Source organism: Phytophthora infestans, genomic scaffold (genome assembly GCF_000142945.1).
Source record: "Phytophthora infestans T30-4 supercont1.6 genomic scaffold, whole genome shotgun sequence".
Classification (NCBI taxonomy): Eukaryota; Oomycota; class Peronosporomycetes; order Peronosporales; family Peronosporaceae; genus Phytophthora; species Phytophthora infestans.
The window spans coordinates 1,561,065-1,583,757 of NW_003303753.1; the positions used below are offsets into that span (position 1 = coordinate 1,561,065).

The window sequence follows — 22,693 nt, forward strand, 5'->3', positions numbered from 1 at the left end:
AAGACCAATGCCACCACACGTACCAACCAGGACATCATTCTGTTCAACAAACTTGAGACTGCTAAGTGCAAACCTGGATGGGATGTGTGTTAGCACGTGAGCGGCGTGTTCCTAGTTAAGGCGCAGCTTGCAGCGCTGAACGCCGACGTGCGAGATCCCATCTTCATTAACATGTTGATGAGGTCGTTGTCATCAAGCCCGCGGTTCGACCGATAGCATGAATTAGTCGAGGTCGGTGCAAGTGAGGTTGACACCGCCGGATAAGGTGAGCACAGCTACAACAAGTGTGATCGTGAGCTGAATGCTACGAACACACGACGGATACTCCGACACAGATTTATCAATCGGCCTCGAAACCGAAGTCTCAGCAACAACAGTGCTCGAAAAAAACAGTGCAGCTAGACAGCTGCCTCCCGAAAAGGCTACTGTAGTTGCTGTCAAGAAGACGGACAAGCAACAGTGGAACTGGTCCCTAACAGGAAGCTGCACGAGCAGCGAGCGCTGCAAGGTTGCAGTGCAGCACTGTCATTCAAGCTGAGACCAGGCATATTGGAGACAAGATGAGCCACGTGCCAGTTAGCAGGGACGCGTGAGCTCAACGGAAGGTTTGACTGTTGATGGTGCTATGCATGTCCAACTGTTTTCTTCCTCGTGCATGACACGTTGCGTATGAAAGCCTACGCAGAGAAGAAAGATTTAACAATGAATTCATTCTAGCTTTTGCTGTCTTTCCAAGCAAGTCGAGTTCCTCAGACTTCTTGCTTGTCCGCGAGACCATTACGCTTCAGTCTACTGCGCGAACTACTGGTAAACTATCTGCTAGTTTATGAGCCCAAGACTGGTTTGTGGGCAGCGTCATAAGTGAAAGTAAAGCATCTACGACGAGCGTCAATGCAAGTATGACGAGTACGATGACTAGTGCGACACCGACGACCCAGAAGCAAACAGCGGTAGTCTCGGTAGGACAACCTGCTGTTACGCTGGCTGATGCAAGTCAAGTTGGAGTGCCACTGGTTGGAACAGTGGGGCCGGCTGGAGCGCCACCAGAACAACTTGGTGTGCAGCAACCGGCAGTTCCCGTAGTGCCTAAGTTGGCAGCAGCAAGCCACCGAAGCTCAACGATACCTTCGAGGTATACCAGATGGGTCTGAAGCTCTATCTTGAGCAGCGAGACTCATGGGGTGTGGCGACCGGTGAAGAAACGCGTCATGCATTTGATCCGGTGTTGCAGTGCCAGCTCGACGATCGAAATCGACTGGCCATGGAGACTATAATCCGAGGCGTAAAAGGTGCTGATGATTAAAACGTGTGCATTTGCAGCACGGCTAAGGAGATGTGTACACATTGACTGCGGAGAAAACCCAGCGAGACTTCTCGTATGCAGTGCGCTTGAAGCTTGAGCTGTACACGCACTCGTACGCCCCGGGCCAAAAGTTGCCGGAATACATTCAAGAGAAGAACACGCTGCGGCAGCGCTTGCAGCACATGGGGCCCAGCTTCCTGACAGACGATACGTCTATGTCTCAGTTGATGCTGATGGGAGTGTGTGTGGTTCATCGCGAGATAGTGACCCAGTTTGACTTCTCATACCGATAAGGTAACCCACCATCGTTGCTTCGAGTGAAGAACGCGCTGCTGTCGCGCGATGATATGGACAAGATGGCGGCGGATACGGCCGTGAACTGTGGAGCAAACAATGGCGGCCCGCAGGTGGCGATGCATATGGGGAAGCCTAACGGGCAGTATCCTAGGACGAACCCAGGTCCAAGCCCCGGCCCTGGTCCTCGAGGGCAGATGCAGATCACCGGTGAAGGTAAACGACGTGCCACTCGCTGCTACCATTGCCAGAAAGTTGGTCACATGCGGAAAGACTGTTGGCACTACAAGAACAAGCAAAGCAAAGCCCAATCTGGCAAAGGCAAGGCCACTGAGACGAAGAAACCAAACAACAACGGTGGAGGTAATTATTTGGGGTCGGGCAACAACCCAGCGGGTGCAATGGGCTACATGCGGCTCACTGCGGATGCTGGTTGTAATGATGCCAGTAGCAGTAGCAGCAGCAGTTCTGAAGACGAACTTTCACTTGTGGGTATGGCACTCAAAGCTGAAAGACAGGAGTTTAGCGGCGATTGGCTGCTGGACTCAGGAACGTCTATGCATGTGTGCAACCAAAAAGAAAAAAATCACCAGCATGAAGAAGTCCAAGGCTTCGTTTCAAGTCTGGAACGGCGGCATCACGCACAATGAAATGTGCGGTAAGGTGCTGCTGAAGGCATTGAACGCGCTGAGAGGTGGTGAAACCACGCTGGAGCTGGATAAAGTGGAGTATTCGCTCACTGGACCTGTGAATTTGCTCAGCAATGAACTGATGGTGAGCAACGACTGGGAGCTGTCGACCAGTGCGCCTGGTGTGCTGCCGAAGAAGCTATGATGACTCATAATGTAGTCTAGTTGGAGTTCTTTTATCACGGGACTCACTATTGGCTACACTATAATAGCTTTGGCGACAACAGTGCCGTGATCATGGCGACTGTAAATGCGGATGCCAGTCCATTGACGAAGTGGCACGAACGTCTGGCTCACCTCAATGAGGCAGCTCTGAAGCTCATGGTGAAGAACGACGTGATGAGAGGCTTGGACATTCCTGCCGAGCAGCTGAAGACCAAGCTAAGGTGTATTAGCTGCATGTCGACAAAGCGAAAACGCATGTCGTATGGTGATACCACAGATAAAAGAACTGTTGAAAACTTTGAGCGGTTGACTTCGGACGTGTGTGATATGGGGAAGTACGGACCAGGAATTGGTGCAGTGCGGTACTTCAAGCTCATTCATGATGAGGGCTCGCGAAACAAGTGGTGCTACCCGCTCGTTCACAAGAGCGAGGTTTCTGGCAACATGCAACGGTTGATGACTGAGCTTCTGGCTCCAGGCAACAGAATCAGAACGTTCACGAGTGGCGGAGGGAAGGGGGAATACGTGAACAATGATCTGACGGGGTTCCTGAAGAGAAAGGGAATCACCTTAGTCCCCACTCATCCGTACACACCGGAAGAAAACTGCTTGGTCACAAAGCTTAATGCTGTTCTCGCAAACAAGATGCGTGCTGTCATGCACACCACCAACCTGCCGATGATATTGTGGCCGGAGGTTCTGCGCTATGCGGTGGAGGTAGACAGCCTGAGCCCGACAAAGGCTTCGCAAGGGTTAACCCCGACTGACAAGCTGTCAGGATTGAAACATGACGTCGCGCAACTAAAGGTATGCCGCTGTGTGAGATATGTGTTCGTTCCAACTAAGACCAGGAAGAACAAACTTTCAGCGAAGGCTGAGCCGGAACTGTTTCTCGGTTTTCCGAGGACGGGTCATAGCAACCGACCGCTTCATCGGCGAAGTGAGAAATTGATTGAAGCCCGTGACGTCAAGTTCCGTGAGGACGTAACGGTTGAGCGCACGTACAAGAACGCGCTGTTGAAGGGCCGACAGCACTATTTCCCGCAAATTCCATTTGTTCCACTTCCAGCGGAGTACGTTGCCGACGAAGCCGTATGGACCAGAGCTCGTGAAGCAGTGCAAGAGGCTGTTGACGAAGCTGCACGTGTAGATGATCAGCCGGTTGGGCAAACTAACACCGAGCAGAGTGACTTAGCAGCAGAGGCTGCAGGTTCGGTGGGAGCGGTAAGTGCATCGGATGGCAAAGAGTCAGGAGAGAACGATGCTGTTGGTGACGCTATGCCAACGGCGGATCAACTTCGACCTTGGTCGGAACGCAACCCGGACTCCTCTAATGGATCTCAACCGCGGCGCAGCTCGAAGCGCCAGCGTGGATGACGACGTTCAGAGCGCATCCAAAAGGAAAATGTGCGGCTGAAAGACTTTGTGATGACTTCCTTGGAAGCACTGGAGACCTTCGCAGGCAACCCCACTTCTGTTGAAGAAGCTCTAGCGTCCCCCCAACGTGAGAAGTGGATCCAAGCGATGGGACCCGAGATGGAGGCACACAAAGTGAACGTTACCTGGAGACTGGTCGATAGACCGAAAAGCTCGTGCAACATTGTGAAGACCACGTGGGTGATGAGAGCCAAGCTCAACGAAAAGGGGCTTGTGGACAGACTCAAGGCTCGTTTAGCAGTGAAAGGCTGCGGACAGAAGTACGGAGTTGATTACTTGGACACGTACTCTCCTGTCGTTCGAATTGAGACTGTGTGGATGCTATTGATCCTGGCCTTTCTACTAGTTTATGAGTGCTACCATGTTGTCTTCGTTACTGCTTTCCTCAATGGTGTGCTGAAAGGAGTGAAAATATACATGGAGCAGCCCGCATACTTCGATGACGGGAGCGGTCGTGTATGTGAGTTACTGAAAGAACTCTACGGCTGGAAACAAGCTTCGCGCTTATCGTACCAGACATTGCACGAGTACTTGGAGCAGATTGGTTTCAAGCAGTGCACGCTTGACGTGGGCTTGTACCAGCGGTGGCACGACGACCGTGGCGTGTACGTTACGGTATACGTTGATGACTTGTTGATCGCTGGATCAAAAGAGGACATTGAGCATGTGATCGGTGAGTTGAGCGAAAAGTTCGCACTAAAGAACCTTGGTCATGTAAAGCACTTGTTGGCCATGGAGGTCATCTACGTGCCGGGTGAGTTGCTCTGCATCTCGCAGACTGTATACATTGACCGGGTGCTCGAACGTTTTGGTATGAGTGAGGCGCGGTCAGCAGCTTCCCCACAGAAGCAGAACGAGAGGATACCGCCGATCGAGAAAGATGAGGACAGGACCAATGATCCAAAGTTTTCGTTCCGTGAGCTGGTGGCTGCTTGGCAGTATCTAGTGGCATGCACGCGGTCGGACCAGGCTAACGTAGTGCACACGTTGTCTCGGTACAGCAGCTCGTACACAAAGGAGAAGTACGAGTGCGCGAAGCGCGTACAGCGTTACCTACAGGCTACGCGAACCTACGGCTTGGTGTACAGACGTCAAGCGGACGTGCTGCCACTGGCAATTGATGCTTACTGCGATGCCGGTCATGTCAATTGTCCGGATACGAGTCGATTCATTACGGGCTACATTCGGCGGTTGAACGGATGTATGTTTATGTACAAGAGCAAGCAACAGAGTAAAAATGACCACGGAAACGTGCAGCTCGGAGCTGCTCGCGGCGAGTATGTGCCTGGAAGACTTGATGTGGGCTCCCGTGTTGCTGAAAGAAATTCGGGGTGACAAGCTACCGTGCTCAACGCTCTACATGGACAATCAAAGCACGCTCACGGATCCTGCTAACTACCAGCGTATGAAGAGATTTGCCAAGATAAGTCGGAAAATCGCCGAGTTCGTGGAGAAACAGAAGGTCGCGGTGCAGTATATCTCGAGCGAAGAGAACATCGCAGACATCTTCACGAAGGCGTTGGGACCACAACGGTTCTAGTGTCTCCGCCAAAAGATAAACGTCGAAAACGTTGATGCCCAGGATGAGGCCCAGCATGAATGAGAAGGGAGTAACCGGAAGCTGCAGGACCAGCGTGCGCTGCAAGTTTGCAGTGCAGCACTGTCATTCAAGCTGAGACCAGGCATATTGGAGACAAGATGAGCCACGTGCCAGTTAGCAGGGACGCGTGAGCTCAACGGAAGGTTTGGCTGTTGATGGTGCTATGCATGTCCAACTGTTTTCTTCCTCGTGCATGGCACGTTGCGTATGAAAGCCTACGCGGAGAGGAAAGATTTAACAATGAATTCATTCTAGCTTTTGCTGTCTTTCCAAGCAAGTCGAGCTCCTCAGACTTCCTGCTTGTCCGCGAGACCATTACGCTTCAGTCTACTGCGCGAACTACTGTGGTGTAGCGGGATCAGCAAAATCTGCGAGATTGCCGGATCCAGCCGACCAACTGCACCCAGACACCGACTAACGGAGGGGGTCCCCCGATGATCCGTGTTCTGCTGAACTTTCCTCACCTTGTGTACCCGTCGGTAGGGCGGGATCTTGCTCTCTCGGTAACTTCCGAAGAGTTCAAGTGGTGAAGCTTGAGCGTCTAGGCGAGACGTGGGGATGGGGTGGAGCAGCAGTGGGAAATCTTCACTCTGCGTCCGTGGATGGTTCCGTATCCTAAGCGAATATTCGAGCTTATGGATCCGGGGCCTAGATCGTGGATCTGGCTGTAGGGTTGCCTTGGGGGTGTGTTCCCTTGTCTTTGTAGTTCCTTTGCGTCGTACTTGCCGCCTCCTGTGACGGGATCTTGAAAGTTGAGAGCCCCTAGGGTGTAACCGACCAAGTAGTAAATTCGGTTAGCCTGTCGGATCTGCACAAGTAAAGGAAAAGCTCACTAGGTTGTAGGATCTGGCCAATGTATTATCCAGTTATCACTACCAGCACTAGATTCGCAATTCTCAACCTTCTCGGAGCTCGTACGGCCAATGTAGTTCCGGTTCTTGAGGGCAGGAAGGCACTTACGTGTCACTGTGCAAATTGGAGTCTGTATTGATATTTAAGCCTATACCTGCCTGGATTTCTACCTTCTATGTCTTTCATCTGCTAAATTTCTTATTGTAGGCGACATTGAACATTGGGCCAGAATCTAGAGAGGCATAAGAGGTCTACGTTTAGGAAAACCTATATCGACATTTAGATATAGGGTGCAATCATGCGTTTAGATTTCGATTTTGCGGTAATTTTTAGCCAATTCCCAGCCGTTTTGGAGCTACAGTCATTTAAAAATGCCCTCTCAGAACACTGTCATTTTCGGGGGAAAGGCGCGCCAAATACACAGATATGATTGGTCTAGAATCAAAATCATATGTCAAAAAGGAAGATGACACATCGCCCGGTCGCAGATTGCCCTTGTCGATTTAACATTCAATTCTGCCAGCAGGATGGTGAACAATATTATAAAGGTATCCGTCAGGTCATAATCTCGCTTTCGACCTCTGTCATTTTCACTGGGCTTTGTACAAATATTAGTTTAAAAAGGAAGTGTTACAATATCCGTTATAATTGATATACCTCAAAATCAGTGTCTGGGTTATTCTTTTTCTCATTAACCACGGAGTCAACGGTGTTGGGAGCACAACCAAGGCAATCAGAGACCAGTTGGCGTGTCATGATGCCTTTGAAGAGGCCTTGTTCCTTCTGGCTTTTGAAGTACTCGTAGCTGTTCACAATCATCCGCTTCTCTCCTGGGCAGAACTCGTGCTTGCCGGACATTTTCGCTGACCTTAAAGGATGCTTCTGGCTAATTGATGAGTTCTACCGCCCTCTCACGACACTAAGTTATATATAGCACTTTTATTTATATCAAACAGACAATTATTAGACTTTTTACAGTCTGTATAGTATGGGTTACAATTTCTGGCCTAATGTTCAATGTCGCCTACAATACCAGGCTCGGCTGCATGTCCCTTCTTCCCTTGGCCCATCATCCCAGCTGTATTATCTTCAGATCCACCGGATCCATGACGTAATCATCATGGTCACCCTTTTATGGGTACACTCATCCGGATCCAGGTCACTTGGATCCACTTCACTGTAAGTTTGCACTCGTCGTCGATCTGAGCTCTCCCATCGTCCAACATCATCTCGCAACCGTCTGTGATCTCCATTGTCCCACGAAAGTTCGAGATCCACTGTATCCATCATCCCTATACCCTGGATCCAGGTCCCTCCAGGCGGGATCCTCCCTCCTTGGATCCGAACTCGGAAGTATGGGATCCGGGGTACCTCGCGGTGGATCTTGACTCTTCATTAGCCGCGGCTACTAGATCCACCTTCAGAGGGCACCGACCATCCTTCCTTCATAGGATCCACACTCGATCCACTCTTGTATAGTATATCCCATATCCATCTTAGTGAATCCAGGTAAGGGTGGATCCGAGGTAAGTCTTGGTGGATCTTGCCTTCTCGTTCAAAAGAGAAGGTGGCGAGCAGCACCCCGTATGGAATGACGATGGATCATCGCTCAAACCAGATCCATCGTCATTCCATACGGGGTGCTGCTCGCTATGGTTATTCACCACAGGAACTTTGCATCCGTTGCCAGCCAACCCAAATCCTCTCTAATCACTTGAAATTGTCACTGATTCGGGGATAGTGACCCCGCGTCAGGCCCATTCTCTTATTTCTGAAAAAGCACTTCACCACACTACTAGTAACTTATCTGCTACTCCCACTGTCACTGTCCAGGTTATCTGAAGATAGACTGCAAGAAGAAATCTTCCGCGCAGGCGCCTACTTCTGGTAGTAAATAGACAGCGTACACAAGGCGTTTTGGCACGAGTGAGCAGAAGGAGCCGAACACAACGGGGAATAGCGCAAATGTGGCTGCCAAGAAACAGCGTGTGACTACCGCTGATATAAGCCCCCGTCCCACGAGAAGTTACCAAATCAGGATCTATCGGCACACGTGAGTGCTGACGCAAATGATGCAATAAAGCAAATGACGCAAACGCGAGATGTCGTAGTGGTGCTTCGAAAATGCAGCCAACCTGAACGTAGCTGTAGATCGCAGATACTTCGTAGATTATACGCCGTTCGAGAATGACGCAGAGTGTGTGCGTGGATTCAACAAGACGTTTGCTACGAGCCTAACAGGACACGGAGCCGTACACTTAGTATTGCAGCGAGGTGAATTAGATCCGGTCTCGTTTCGTGACGCGCTCCACGTTCTAAACAGCAGAAATTGGCTACTCCACTTGGAGATCGAGGACCAAGGATACTCGGTGGAGTACCACGGTCGGTCTGACGCCAAAGCCTATGAATTGTGGAGGGGCAGTGAGATGTTGTTTGACGTCGCACGCATCAAAGTACGGACTTTTCAGTGCGAAGAATGTGTTCCTGGAGCGGATCACTGCAAAGGTGACAGTGTCGGACACGGTGCGTACTGCGCCACAGCCCCGAGTGAACATTTCTGCTGCTGATGTAGCGGCTGATCGCCAAAGATGGCACGAAAGGCTCGGCCACCTTTGCCCACAGTTCGTAAAGATGATGGTCGAAAAAGACCCGATTAACGGCATGATGCTTCGCCAGCGATGCTTTACTGGCTGCAAAGCTTGTCATCTGAGAAAGGAGCAAAACCCCTCGGCCAAGAAAAGGACGGATCGCGAGATCACAAGAAAGAACGAGGTGGACTTCGCAGATTTGCTGTTCGTAGATCAGGCTATAGGTTTGGTCTTGATCGGCGGCTATTTACATTTCACCGCGATGTATCCATTGAATTCCAAGAATGCGCCCGAGCTGAACGCTGCGATGCAAAGATACATTGCGTGGGGAGACCGTCAGTTCTCAGAAGCCACGGTACGCAAAGTGGTTAGCGATGGAGGTGGCGAGTGTGTCAACCTTAAGATGGTCAGTGGTACAAGAAGAAGGGGATCAAGTTCTTACCAAGCCCTCCCCACAGTTCCCACCTCAATCCGTACGAGCGCGCTCACCAGACGCTGACCCACATGACGAAGGCTATGATATGTGCAGCGGGACTACCGCCGTCTATCACGATTCACGCGCTGAAGACGGCAGTGTACGTTCGGAACAGGACGTACCACCAACGATCGAGGACGTTCCGTACCTGTTGATGAGTGGCAAGAAACCAAACTTGCACCGCATCAAGAAATTTGGGTCGATCACGTATGTGTACAAGCCCATCGGACCGTTCCGCTGAAAGCTGAACGACAACTGTCGTCTCGGATCCCTCGTTGGGTTGCTGGAGGGGCAACCCCAATACAAATTGTACTTCCCAGTTGAACACATAGTGCAACATGTCGAGCACGCGCATATCAACGAAGACGTTGTGTACAAGGACATCTACTATTACGGCTATACATATACAGTAACCAGCTGAATGCTGGAGGTGGAGAGCGCAGCTGGCGTCGACCAGAGCAGCAGTACTGAAGCCGACGAAGATGAGAGTGACTGTGCAGAGTTCGAGGTCGTGGATGATCTATCTCCTGCCAGGGCCGCTGACCCGGACGACTCTGAGCTCCCCGACTACGAGGATCTCGAAGGGATACATACGACCAAAACTCCCCATGTCAGCGTGGAAAACGAACCCTTTGAAGACGACACTGATATGGAAGAGTGGAGCAACACGCCCATGTACACATCGAGGAAAATACCGAGCACAGGCCAAGCGCAGCTGCACGCGGGGCGTACCAAATAGGCGCTGACAACGCTGTCGAGGAAAAGGAGAAGGCCGAGGCTGATCCGAGTCTTCATGACGCTGCTGAGAGCAGGAGAGAGCCGGAAACACCGCTCTCACAGCCAGCACCACACGAGCTAGAAATTATGGTAGTGGAGCATACTGCATAGCAAGATGAACCAGAATGTGAGCCTGACCCCAACAGTATCTCTTCTGAGGAGCAACCAGAACCGACAAGTGAAGCTGAGTCCAGCGAAGGAGGATCGAGCCAAAGATTTGAGCCAGATGCCGACGACTGGACGTATCGTCCTCCGTGGAATACGCTCGACATTGTTGTTGCGTACATGATTGGTCGATGACCTGAGCAGCAAATCACTACTGTGATCGAGCCAATGGCAATGGACGAAGGACCAAGAGACCAAGAGATCGCTACAGCAGATGCAGATAACGGAATGGGCGTACGTTGAAAGGGGACTGGTGCACTGCGTGGGTCATGCAGACCAGAAGAGGATGCGTCGGGCAAAGACCACTGCAGAACTTTGAATAGTGCCAAGTGGTGTGGCACTGTGTGCGTTCGGTGAATATGCACGGGGACTTGTTGTGTGGCCCTGAGAGCGACACGTGTAGGAACATATTGACACTGAGGAAACAGCGATTCAATCTCACTTCATCCTTTATGTTCTACTACCTACTGCGTTCTTTATCGACCTGCGGGTCGAGATACTGTGTATTTAACAGGTTTTGAGCCCAAATGGAAGATGCCACGAACAAGACCGCCCACGGCAATGCGCCTGAAAAAGCGCCGACGTCAGTGACCAATCACGAAAGGATTGGATTGGCAGAAGACCATGAAGAGAAAAACAGTACCGTTGCCCAAGAAAGGGGCGACGGTACCAACCAAGGGTCCAAAGCCGGAGGTGACAACGCGTCTGAGCTACTGACGCTGGTGCGCGGCCTGGCTAACCGACTCGACCGACTACAAGAATCACAGAACAATATCGAGAAGAAGCTCGCCGGCGGGAGAGCCTGCGAACACGTTGACGCTCCGATGACACCTATTATGAACTAGAGCTTGTTTGGGTCGAGCCTCGGCCGTGGCGCGCGAATGCACATAGATGGGTCCCCGCCGAGGACACGCCGCGGAGACCAGCCGTACAACCGCGGTATTTCGCGCAGCAGCAGCCGGGTTACGACCTGCCCCTGTCGCACTTACAACGATTGTATGTAGTGGCACAAGCCGATCAGCCCGCGCAACCTGCACAACGCAGCACGCACAGCAGCTTCCACGAGAATCGCAAGTGCAGCCGGGAGCGGGAAGGTTCCCTGGGCAGCACCAAGCAGTGGTCCGGTACCCAGATGCACGCCAGAAGAAGCTGGCGATTCGTCCCTTTGACGGGAATGAACTGTACGTCGGTCTCTACTCGGGGGTTTTAGAGTAGGGTCGCCGTTTGGAACGTCAAGCTGCGCTTGGCCAGTCGGCGTGTGATTTTGTGTGGCCCGAGGACGTGAAGGTGGATCTGCTTGGTCACTACCTCGCGGGTACGGCTGAGCGCTACTACAATAAGCAAGCGGAGCTCTGGTGGTCTCATCTTCCTACTTTACAATACGTTATGGAACGCATGTTAGAAGCGTTCAAGATCAACATAACACCTGCTCAGGCCATAAAACTGTTTACAGCACCGAAGGACGCAAAGAGGACCTGGCCAGAGCACAACATGCACTTACTTGGTAGCGATATCCGAAGCGTGTGGCGGAGGAGCAGAATATCTGGTTCTGAGCAACATTGTTCAGTCCGCCTCGGTAGAACTTAGGATCGTACTGATGTCCAAGGTGGATGCGACTAGAGCCGATAACTTGCAACAGGCGGAGGAGCTGGCGCATTTCGCGCGGTCGTGGGAACTCGAGCCCACCAGATACAAGAATCTTGACAAGGAGGTGGCAAACGCCCTGAGCGAGCGGCGAGGCAAGGAAACGAGACAATGCCACGAATGTGGTGAGGTAGTACATCTGCGGGCTGTAAGCCCGAAACGAGCTGGGAACCGTGATACGAGTGGTCCAGACCTCACACTTGCAATCGACGACGCGCCGACCAAGGTCGACGAGCTCTGGATTTTAGATAGTGGATCGAGCAGACACCTTATCAAGGATGAGTCCTGGTTGGACGAGGTGGAGACGTTTGACGATACGCGTGTACAACCGAACGGAGAGCCACTAGGGGTCAGCCGCAAGGGTAGCGTGACGCTGAAGGTGACGGCATGCGGTGCGGTACAGACGCTGAAGTTGACTGACGTGTACTACGCCGAGGGCGTCGTGCCCCACCTGATCTCCTACGGGAGACTTGACGAGAAGGGATATACTCTCATACAAAAGGACGGACGACGGGCTGTCGCGTCCGAACGAGATGGGCGTGTGGCATTCGACGTGGGCATGCGACGGAATGTGCTAGTAGTGAAAGGGATAGTCTGTAAGAGACACGAGGCGACGTCAAATGTGAGCATGGCGGCTCTCGAGGAAGGGATCGCTGTGATGGAGAACGGGTCGTCGAGTGTGCAAAAGGCGTCACTGGTAGAGTTTCAACGACATCTTGGACACTTTAGCTACGACGCCATTGAGAGACTAGCCGATGACCTTAGCTCGGGCATTGAGCTGACAGATCGTCGTCGAGTAAGCTGCCTCACGTGCGCGCAAGGGAAACAAACGAAAAATGGACTGTCCGGAAAGGACAGCGGAAACAACTCGCCCATCGATCGAATTGGTGGGGTGATCTGCTCTGACCTGAAGGGGCCCATGCCACCTCGAGACAGACTGGGAAACATATACATGATCAATTTCGTAGATCACAAAAGCAATTATTGCCGGATGTTTCTGGCTAAAACCAAGGACAGTGCGGCCAAACCGTTTGAGCACGTTTTGGCATACTTTGTAACGGGCTTTCAGCAACCCGTTACCTTACGTACACTGTGCGTGAGGAAGCAGGCAAATTAGACTCTGAGATGTATTGAAAGTTAACGGCGTGGTCTCGGACCACGCCAACCAGTAGATGTGTTCTACAAGCTGATTGGCCATCGCATTGGATGCGATGGCGATGTGTGACGATGGGCCCGTCACACCATCACCCACTTCAGAGAGAAAGCACGCAGCATTTTCCTTTTTTGTACGGCGCGACGAACTGGGTATCGATGAGCGAGCGAGACGACGACTCGACCACGTACGCGGAGGCGCTGGAGAGGTGGGCGCTGCACGACTGCAGCGCCTTCGTGATCGCCCGCAGTGATGACGAGATGAGACGGCTGTTTGGACGTTACTTGAGGGCCCTCGACGAGGCTAGGCGCGGCGGACGGCCGCGCCCGCGTGACGATCGGCCGCCGGTACGAGACCAGCCTCGTACTCCGCCACGCAGTCCGGAACGTCGGCGAGAAGGATGGCGCGAGGCTCCCAACTATCTTTCATGGGGCCGAGCCACCGAACGAGGTAGCGCCGGAGCGGAGGGATGGCAGCGTCATGGCGATCAGCGCCGTGACTCGTATGAGCAAGGGTTGGGCGCAGCACGAGGGTCCTCGTGTTCCAAGATACGGTCAGCGATATGACGAAGATTACCCGCGCTATCGACAAGAGGAGCGGGACCGTCACGCTGGAAAGGGTGCACCGCGAACGGCGGGAAATCGCTGCGACCGCGCAGCGTCTGGATCGGTTGCTTCAGCGTGTGGAGTATCTGGAGCGGGAGAATCAAGAGTTGCGCCATCGCGTGCGACGTCAGGACGAGCCTCGGGATGATCGCCGAAGTCCGGACGCGGGGAACCATCCGCGTCGCTGGGGATAGACGAAGCGGCGGAGGCGACCAACGTAGAAGGTAGGGTGGAGGCGTAGTGCAGTAGGTAGTCGAAGTGTATACGCGTCACCTAATACCTTCAATATCTTGAACGGTCCGATATATCGCGGCGCCAGCTTGTTGGCGCCCAAGTTCGTCACAGAAGTGGGTGTAATGCCGTCGGTGGATAGCAAAACACGATCGCCCACTGCAAACGTCGCGAGATTCTTGCGACCACGCTTGTCTGCGTTCTCCTTCTGGCGATCCACCGCCATAGCGATGGCGTCGCGCACATAGCGGATTACCGACTCGCGTCGTTGGACGAATGCAAGAGCGGCCGCGGCATCACGCGGTAGCGATTCAGGGTTCGGATTGAAGTTTGCGGGCGGAGGCTCGGGTGAAGCGGCCGAGCCTGTCGCGGCATGGTACTCAACTGCGCGGCGATGCTGACGCGGGTTAATCAGCGTCCTGGACGTCCAGGTGGTCAGTGAAGATGGTGTTGCCTCCGTGGCACCACGCGTGCGCACACTTGGCGCAGCAGATGCGGCTCCACGCCGGGTGGTGACAGCATTCAAAATCGCGGAGGTGACGTCGTGAGCTTGCTCACGACTATCGTCAGCGGGAATCGCGGATGGGGCAACATCGGAGGCGTCCGTCTCGTTCGGTGGGGGTACTGGCGCGGGCGTGACCGCGTCCGATTCGACTGGAGACCGACGATCCATGCCAAGGAGGGCAGGGACGCGGGGATGGCGTCCGTAGTTCACGTAGAATGGAGTGAGCCCCGTCGATGCGTGAACCGCATTGTTGATCGCGAACTCGACCATGGGAAGGAACGAGCTCCAGGACGTGAATGACGTGGCGAAGCTCCGCAACACGTCCTCAACGACCCTGTTCGCACGCTCCGTCTGGCCGTCCATTTCCGGATGCGACGCGGTGGACATCTTCAACCGCGTCCCGACAAGCCGGAAGATCTCTGACCAGAAAGCTGAGGTGAAGCGGAGATCGCGATCGGAAACGATCGATGTTGGCAAGCCGTGATGGCGATAAACAAGATCCAGAAACGTCGCCGCAGACTGCTTGGCGGTGACCGTAGCGGCGACTGGAGCAAGATGGACCATCTTGCTGAATCGATCGACGAAGACGAGTATGCCAGTGCGACCTTGGGCGTCGCGGGGAAGGCCGAAAACGAAATCCATACTGACGGAGGACCACGGCTCCGAGGCCACCTGGAGGGGTCGAAGCGGTGCTTGCTTCGACGGGGAAGGCTTCACGCGCTGGCACGCTTCGCATGAGCGAACCCACTTACGCACCCACTTGTACATGTGCGGCCAGTAGTAATCGCGAGAGAGGGACGCGAAGGTCTTTTCGCGTCCAAGATGGCCACCACTGGGAGAATCGTGAAACTCGTGAATCAATCGGGCGCGAAGATCGTCGTCCAGCGGGACGACGATGCGTGGTGAGTCTTCGTTGTCCACACTGTAAGTCAGCAAACCTTCGTGTAAGCGGAAGCGGCTCCAGCGGGATCGGGCCCGCGGGGATAGTCGGCGCCGCGCTGGCTCCGACGGATCATGTAGGAACGAGATCAGCTCGGAGCACGCCGCGTCCGACGCGTACGCGGCCAAGATCGCTTCGCGCAACGAACGGGTCGCTGCGACTTCCATCGCAGTGACATCTTCAGCAGAACACACGGCGCACTCGTCGTCGTCTTCGTCCCCAATCGCGTGGCGGCCAAGTTGAGCGTAATCTGGCCGACGCGAGAGAGCATCGGCCAGAATGTTCGTCTTGCCTGGCTTGTAGTGAACAACAAAGTTGTATTCGGAGAAAAGGGAGAGCCAGCGCGCCATGCGCTGGGACAGATGCGGACTCTTCGTTGCGGTTCGCAACGACGCGTGGTCGGTGTACACGACGAAGGTCTGTTCGCCCAAGAGGTAAACTCGGAGCTTGAGCAGCGCATAGCGCATGGCCAGTAGCTCTTTGTCGTGTACGGGGTAATTTCGTTCCGCTGGTTTCAGTTGGCGCGACTGGTAGCTTACCACTCGTTCGCGCCCTGCTGCGTCGAATTGCATCAAGGCGCAACCAATGGCAAAGACGCTGGCGTCGCATACCACGTGAAATGGCTTGGAGTGGTCAGGCAGCATCAGGACGGGCGCGGTGGATAAGCTCGTTTTTACCGCGTCAAAGGCAGCTTGATGTTCTGGACGCCATGTCCAAGTGGCATCGGTCTTGAGTAGTTGCGACAGTGGACGAACTGTCGCCGCGAAGTTCTTCGAGTAGTGATGGAGATACGTCGCGAGGCCGAGCCACTGTCGAAGCTGTTTCGCGTCTTGAGGAGATGGCCAGGCGCAGATGGCTTTTACTTTCTCGGGGTCAGCACGGACACCGTCCTTGCTGACGTAGCTCCCGAGGACTGGAATCTCGGGGGCGCAGAAGATGCATTTCTTCAGGTTGGCGTAGAGCTTGTTTTCACGCATCACTCCGAACACCGTTCGTAGGTGTTGGAGATGAACTTCGATGTCAGTCATGCCGGCGTCGGCCTGACTATGAATGAAGATGTCGTCCAAGTAACTGGGCGCGAAGTCGCGATATGGACGCAGCAAATGGGACACCATGCGGTTAAAGGTGGCGAAGGCGTTCTTGAGCCCCTGCGGCATGACTAGCCATTCCCACAGCATTTCACTGGGCGTGCTGACGGCGGTCAGCGGCACGTCGTCTTCGCGCATCAACATCTGATAGAATCCGTCCATCAGATCAATCGCGCTAAACGTGGTGCTGCCTGACATGGAGTCAAGAATCATGTCCTTTCGTGGGATCGGCGTTTGTGCCGGGATTGTGGCGTCGTTAAGCTTGTTGAAGGCGTGGACGATCCTCCACCCCCCGGTCGCTTTCTTCACACAGAACGTAGGACTGGAGTGGGGTGACAAGCTCTCGCGAACGTGGCCGGCTTGCCGGCGACTTTCGAAAAAGGCATCGATCGCCTCGACTTGGTCGCGGGGAAGCGGCCACTGTCTGGTGACACAGTACTTGGCGCCAGGCACGAGATCGATCTCGTGTCGGACTCCGCGATCCGGCGGAAGGGCCGCCGGAACCTTGTCGGGGAAGATGTCGATGAATTCACGGACGAGAGGGGCCACAGGGTTACCGGAAGCTTCGAGGGCCGGTAACGATTGTGCAGCGTAGCGCGCTTCACGGGCTGTTTTCGGTTCGGCGCCCGTGGGGCACGTCTGGGGGTCCGGCGCTGAGGCATCGGTGTCGACGTGGACAGTCGCGATGGACGCGGCGTCGCTAGCTACGAGTAAGCATACTTGTTCGACGTTGCCGTGCTTTAAGTCGCGGAGGAAATGTTTCCAAGAGAGACCGGGGAGCTTTGTGATTGCCGCGGCGTCGCACGGTGGACGTGCGACCTCAACCTCACGGCGGCGCGGAAGATCGTTCGAGGCGTGTCCAGCAAGGACTGTGATAGTCTCGAACTCGCTCAGGACGGAGTCCTGCGACGGGGCACGAGGTCGGCGGGGATTACGGGCGACTACGACGACGAACAGGACGGAGTACATCTGGCGATGAGAGCTCACGCTCGATCATGGCGAGATCGGTTGGGCGCCGGGGTATGTCATCGGCGCCGGGACACGAATAATGTAGAGCGATTGCATCCACAACATCAGGGAGCTCTTGCTCAACCATGCGCGGGAGCTCAGGCTCGACCATATTCACAGGTACAGGGAGCTCCAGCTTGACTGCGCGCGGGAACCCCTGGTCAACTGCGGGTAGGAGCTCACGCTCAACCGCTTCACGAGGTGGGAGCCACTGCTCACCAAGATGTGGGATACTCAGCTCGACCACATCGGAAACGCATCGAGGCTCCGACTCAGGACCGGCACAAGTTGCTGGAGCACTGGCTGCTTATGAAGGGCCATCGCTCTCTTCAAGTGCAGGGGTGGTCATGGAGTCGGTGTCCATGACAGCAACGTGTGGCCAGAGGTTAGGCGTACCGCTCAGGTACGCCAGTACTGCGTTGACATCGATATCGCGTGGCCGAACAGTTCGGGTCAACCAGTCGATGTGAGGCTGGTGACGCACTAGCCACGGAATACCGAAGACGCAGTCGAATGAACTGCTCAACTCGATCACTAGGAAGTCGTCCGAGCTGGAGAACCCGTCGAATGCATACGCGAAGGCGACCGAGCGCCGGGGCATCCGACGCGGCTTGCCGTCAGCGTATTTGACGACCATGTGGACTGCACCTTCGCTGATGCGCGTGGATGGCGGCAACACCGATAACTGTCAGCGCGACGAAGTTGCTCGTGCGCCGTAGTCAGCAACGCACGGATCGGGCGCTGGGCGCCGTCAACGTGAAGACTGAGAATAATCAGTCTCGAGTCGCTGCCGGAAGTAATGGCGAAAAGTCGTGCGTGAAGCACTGGAGGGCTAGGAGGAGGCTCTGCCACCAGAGATGCATCTCTCCTTCCATTCCCAGTAGGGCGCCCCGCACCTACTGGTTGTCGCCGTTTTTTGGAACGACGACCTCGGACTCCACCGTGACGTTTGCCAGGACAGGTGCCGGCGCGCGGCACACCGCCGCGCGATGTCCGGGCTTGCGACAGCGGAAGCATTTCATCGAACGTTGGCTGCGCGTCGGGGAGCGCGGTGGACGTGTCGTCGACCGAGAACGATCGAAGTGGCGGATGGCATCAATCTCCATCGGCTCTGGTTCTGGTTCGGAGGCCGGAGCCCGACTGAAATCGAAAGCTTGAGATGCCGCGACGCTGTAATCTTCGCGTAGGGCCACCGCGAAAGCTTCTTCCAGCGTAGATGGGGACTTCCGCGTTAAGTAGAAGCGTTGGTAGCCGGTGTTCATGCCGGACACGAAGACATGGACTTGGGTTCGCCATGTCAACCGGATGTGTCGTGATGCACGAGATGAGGTGACGTGCCCGCTGGATATACTCGAGCATGGACATCTTGCCTTGCTGCAACGACAGGAAGGCGGAACGCTGGACTCTCTCATCTTGGGGCGGCTCGAACGCGAGTCGCAGGGTCAGATTTCATTGCAGCCATCGTGGGAAAGAATGAGGGGTTGACAACGAGTTTGCCGAGGGCCCACTCCTTTGCCTTCCCCGTCAGTTTGGAAAGGAGGAAGCGAGTCCGCGCGAGCTCGGTGGAAAGCTGCCGGGCTTCGACTGCGATGTCCACTTCGCAGAACCATCTGTTCAAGTGGAGGCGACCGTCGCCCTCACCACTATAAGAGGAGACATCGAGCTTGACGATGTCAGTCCTGTTCTTGGACAGCGTGGGAGTCGACACGCGCTGACGGAGGTCAGCGAGTTCACGCGCCATGAATTCTTGGGCGGCAAGGCGATGTTGAGCTTCGGTTCCAGCAGTGAGCAACGTGTGGATGACAGCCTCGCCGGACGCAGCAGCGAGGCGGTGCAACGCCTCCCATTCGATCGAAGAGAGGTGGGGGAAGCTGTCGTGCTCCAGCGACGTGTTGGGCAACTTGGGCGCGTCGGGCATCGGCATGTCGTTCATCGTGAGCGTTGGACGGATGACAAAGTGCTACCAGGTGTAACGGGCTTTCAGCAACCCGTTACCTTACGTACACTGTGCGTGAGGAAGCAGGCAAATTAGACTCTGATATGTATTGAAAGTTAACGGCGTGGTCTCGGACCACGCCAACCAGAAGATGTGCTCTACAAGCTGATTGGCCATCGCATTGGATGCGATGGCGATGTGTGACGATGGGCCCGTCACATACTTCGAGAACAGATTTGACTGCCGGATACACGTCCTGCGAACAGCCGCCGGGGGTGAATACGAAAATGTGGATCTCTTCTGTAAGAGGACGGGCGTGGAGAGACAACGGAGCGTAGCTCGAAACCAGGCGAGCAACGGAAATGCGGAGCGCATGCATCGTACCACAATGAACATGGCGCGATGCATGATTTTTGCATGCGAACTCCCTCTCCGCTTTTGGGGAGACGCGGTACAATACACAGCCTACATTTTGAATCGTGCACCGACCTATGCGAACGCTGGGCGTGCGTCGACCATGAAGTCCCTCACTAAGGTCACGCCGACGTTGGGTGACATAGTTGTGTTCGGGTCCCCGTGTACAGTGTACAGGGACCCGAGCAGCAAGAACTTCTCACATCGTGCTCAACAAGGGATGATAGTCAGTATTAGCGAAGCGATGAAAGACTACCGTGTCTACCTTGCGAAATACAAGAAGGTGGTCACGACGCAACACGTTCGGAACATTGAAACACTGGCCGAGCTCAGAATAAGCACATTAAACGTCTGTACCTACATGAAGACTCGGTGGAAACCGAGAAGGGTACTCAGCAGGGTAGCAGCACGAGACAAGAAACTGGAGCTGATCGCGAAGGTACGGGTCCAGATGGTCGCGCCAGTGACGAGGGTACGACAGGTCGTGCGAAAGGGCAGGGCAAAAAGAAGAAGAAGAGTTGGACGCGGGAGCGCCCTGTAGCTCGATCCATTAGACGTCAATCAGGGGAAGCAGGGGCTGCGAGCGAACACAAGGAAGCGATTGGTGAAGACGTGGTAAACAACGTGCTCGAGGCGGACCCGAGAACTTCAAGATGGCTGTGCGCAGTCGTCTGAGAGAGAAGTGGCTCAAGGCGATCACGGAAGAGCTGGAGGCGCTTGAGGAGAACGGGGTGTGGAAGGTGGTGCGGCTCCCGCGCGGCGCGCATGCACTTCATGCGAAATGGGGTTTCAAACAAAGCGGGACGCTGAAGGAGCCATTGAACGGCTCATGCCAAGTCTCGTTGCCTGCGGAAACGAGCCGATTTTTGGTGTAAATTACAGCGTTACGTTTGCCGCGCTCATTGCCATGTCGAGCGTAAAGATCATCCTGGTACTAGCCAGGAAGTGGGGCGTTACAGCCAAGCACGGAGACGTACCGAACGCCTACGTGAAGGCGGATCAGGAGGCAGATCTAGACAATTTCATGCACGTGCCCAGTGATATGACGATCTCCGAGGAAATCAGAAAGGGGCTGGGCGTTGGACCGGGAGATGTGATCGTCCTGGAGTTGAAGAAGGCCCTGTACGGTTTGCAACAGGCTGGGCGATTGTGGAGAAAGCTGCTGCACAGCAAGCTCAAGAACGTTGGTTTCTACCAGAGCTTGGTTGACATGTGTGTGTACTACAGACACAAGGATGGGGAGTTCCTGGTGGCAGGGGTGTACGTAGACGTCCTACTGGTAGCTGGTTCGGCGCAGTCTGTGGTGTATGGGTTCTTTGGCGAGCTTGTAGAGCTGTCAGTTAAGAACTTGGGCGAGACACACAAATTCCTGTGCATGCGAGTGACGTACGATGAGAATGAGGGATACGAACTCGATCAGGAGGTCACGATTGAGGACCTGCTCAAGGAGCATGGAATGGAGTTCGCGCACGGCGTGCGAGTACCGGTTGGGAAAGAATGCAACGGGGTCGAGGAAAGCAGACGATAGGTGCTACCGACGGTTGGAGGAGCCGGAATCGTGACCGTGAAGAAATTCCAGTCGCTTGTAGGTAGGATATTGTGGATAGCACGCTGCCCTCGCCTCGACATCGCCTTTGCCGTACACAAGGCATCGAGACGAACGCACGCACCCACTCTCACCGCCTGGAAGCTGGCAAAAAGGATTCTGAGGTATTTGGCGGAGTCGAGGCCTGCGGCTGACAATGCGAGGACATCCTGATGGACTGGAAGCGGTGGAGGAGGTAGGCTACAGTGATGCCGACTACGTGGCAGACAAGGACGACCGAAAGTCGATTACTGGCGGTCTTGTGACCGTGGATGGTTCTCTAGTGAGCTGGATATGCAAGAGGCAGAGCGGGGTGTCTCTCTCGACAATGGAAGCCGAGTACACCGCCGCGTCGGTTGTTACGGGAAGTTCTCGGCGTACGCGAGTTGTTGAAGGAGTTGGGGGTGGCGCTCGTCGAGCCAATGCCCTTGCGCGTTTACAACCAGGCGGTGCTGAAGCCGCTCGGAGAAGAAGGTGCCTCTGCGAAGGCGAAGCACGTAGACGTGAGGATCAAGTTCGTGATCTATCACACGAAAGAAGGAGTGCTGGTGCCGGAGTATCGAGACACGGAGCATATTCCAGCGGATGTGCTGACGAAGGCGGTTGCCGGGCCGAGAATGAATGAGCTGCGAGCTCAAGCGGGTCTTCACTGAGGTGGAACGGAACGAGAAGCATGTCATTGGAGCTGTCGACGAGGAGGAGTGTTGAAAGGGGACGGGTGCACTGCGTGGGTCATGCAGACCAGAAGAGGATGCGTCGGGCAAAGACCACTGCAGAACTTTGAATAGTGCCAAGTGGTGTGGCACTGTGTGCGTTCGGTGAGTCTGCACGGGGACTTGTTGTGTGGCCCTGAGAGTGACACGTGTAGGAACGGATTGACCTTGAGAAAACAGCGATTCAATCTCACTTCATCTTTTATGTTCTACTACCTACTGCGTTCCTCATCGACCTGCGGGCTAACTTCCTACTAAGGGGACATCGATAACGCTCAGCTAAACGCCACGCTCAAGATCAAGCATTACGTGAGAGGGATTCCTAGATTTTCTTGCTCAAATGGAAACGTTTACCGCGTAGCCCAAGCGCCGTTTGGGCTGCATCGGTCGGGTGCGGAATTGCTCGAAGAAGTGAGCAAGCTCCTGAAGTCTCTGGGCTACGAAAACACGGAAACTAAATCTTGTCTGTATGTGTACTGCAAAGAGGGGCTGCTAACCTTGGTTCCGCTCTACGTGGATTATGTAG

The 22,693-nt window shown here is 54.5% G+C and overlaps 1 protein-coding gene across 1 annotated transcript; it reads left to right on the forward strand.

Moving 5' to 3' along the window:
* Positions 1 to 1,141: 1,141 nt before the first annotated feature.
* Positions 1,142 to 2,431, forward strand: PITG_04620 (uncharacterized protein; the record flags this gene model as incomplete). The annotated part of the gene is made up of 4 exons (XM_002905324.1): positions 1,142 to 1,289; positions 1,385 to 1,542; positions 1,627 to 2,089; positions 2,124 to 2,431. The coding sequence occupies 4 exons, from the start codon at positions 1,142 to 1,144 to the stop codon at positions 2,429 to 2,431; spliced, it is 1,077 nt and encodes a 358-aa protein (XP_002905370.1).
* Between the last annotated feature and the right edge of the window lie 20,262 nt (positions 2,432 to 22,693).